At 38.7% G+C, this 1,058-nt stretch overlaps 1 protein-coding gene across 1 annotated transcript; it reads left to right on the forward strand.

The window, feature by feature from the left end:
• Window positions 1-6: 6 nt before the first annotated feature.
• On the forward strand, window positions 7-954 carry LOC123178872 (protein ALP1-like). The gene is made up of 2 exons (XM_044591511.1): window positions 7-193; window positions 284-954. Exons 1-2 carry the CDS (start codon window positions 91-93, stop codon window positions 739-741), a joined length of 561 nt encoding a protein of 186 aa, XP_044447446.1. The 5' UTR covers window positions 7-90; the 3' UTR covers window positions 742-954.
• Window positions 955-1,058: the final 104 nt, after the last annotated feature.

A 1,058-nucleotide genomic window follows, 5' to 3' on the forward strand; every position in this document is an offset into this window, starting at 1 on the left:
GAAGTTCATGTGCCCAAAACTGACAAACCAAGATTCCGTTCAAGAAAGAATGAAGTTGCAACAAATGTTCTTGGTGTATGTGCGCCAGACATGCAATTCATTTATGTATATCCGGGTTGGGAAGGATCTGCGGCTGATGGGAGGGTGCTTCGAGATGCTTTATCAAGATCAAATGGCCTTAAGGTTCCTCGGGGTAAGAGATTGTACAAAAGGGTCTATGTTAGTTAGATGCACATATTTTATACGTAGTTGACAAACCCATACATATGTTTCTATTGCGTAGGGTGCTATTATCTAGTTGATGCTGGGTACAAGAACTGTGAAGGGTTTCTTGCTCCATACGGAGGGCAACGGTATCATCTAAATGATTGGAAAAACCCACCAACAAAAAAAGAGGAATTGTTTAACATGATGCATTCATCAGCAAGAAATGTGATTGAGAGGACTTTTGGATTGCTCAAGATGCGATGGGATATCATTAGAAATCCCTCTTATTATCCTTTTGATACACAAGTTGATATAATTCTGGCATGCTGCTATCTTCACAATCTGATACGACAACAAATGCGGGTAGATCCCTGTGAACAATATCTAGATGAATACATGCTACGTCTTCAACAGCAGCAAGTAAATGAGGATGTCATTCTGTCCACCGAAACATCATCCGAGTGGACTGAGAAAAGAGACAAGTTAGCTGATGAAATGTGGAAAGCTTGGATAGCCAAAAGACAAGATCGTTGATACACGCTAGTACATTTTTAGTTGTAGGACATTAGATGTTTGTTCAGGAAAATATGGGTGTCGAAACATTCTACACTGATATTTGTTTTCTCCCATATGTCATAGTAGCTTATGTGTCATTTCATTCACTTTCTTGTAATGATAGGAGAGATTGATTAATGTATGAACATCATATTTCCTACATGAGCATTTATATTCTGTATTGTTTGTACACACACATTTCATTGTCATATTGAAACTATCAGAAAACCAAGTCAAAGGAGGCTAAATTGACATCGAAAAAGAGAGACAAGAGAACATGGACAGCGGAGGAGGAG

Source organism: Triticum aestivum, unplaced genomic scaffold (genome assembly GCF_018294505.1).
Source record: "Triticum aestivum cultivar Chinese Spring unplaced genomic scaffold, IWGSC CS RefSeq v2.1 scaffold259163, whole genome shotgun sequence".
NCBI lineage: Eukaryota > Viridiplantae > Streptophyta > Magnoliopsida > Poales > Poaceae > Triticum > Triticum aestivum.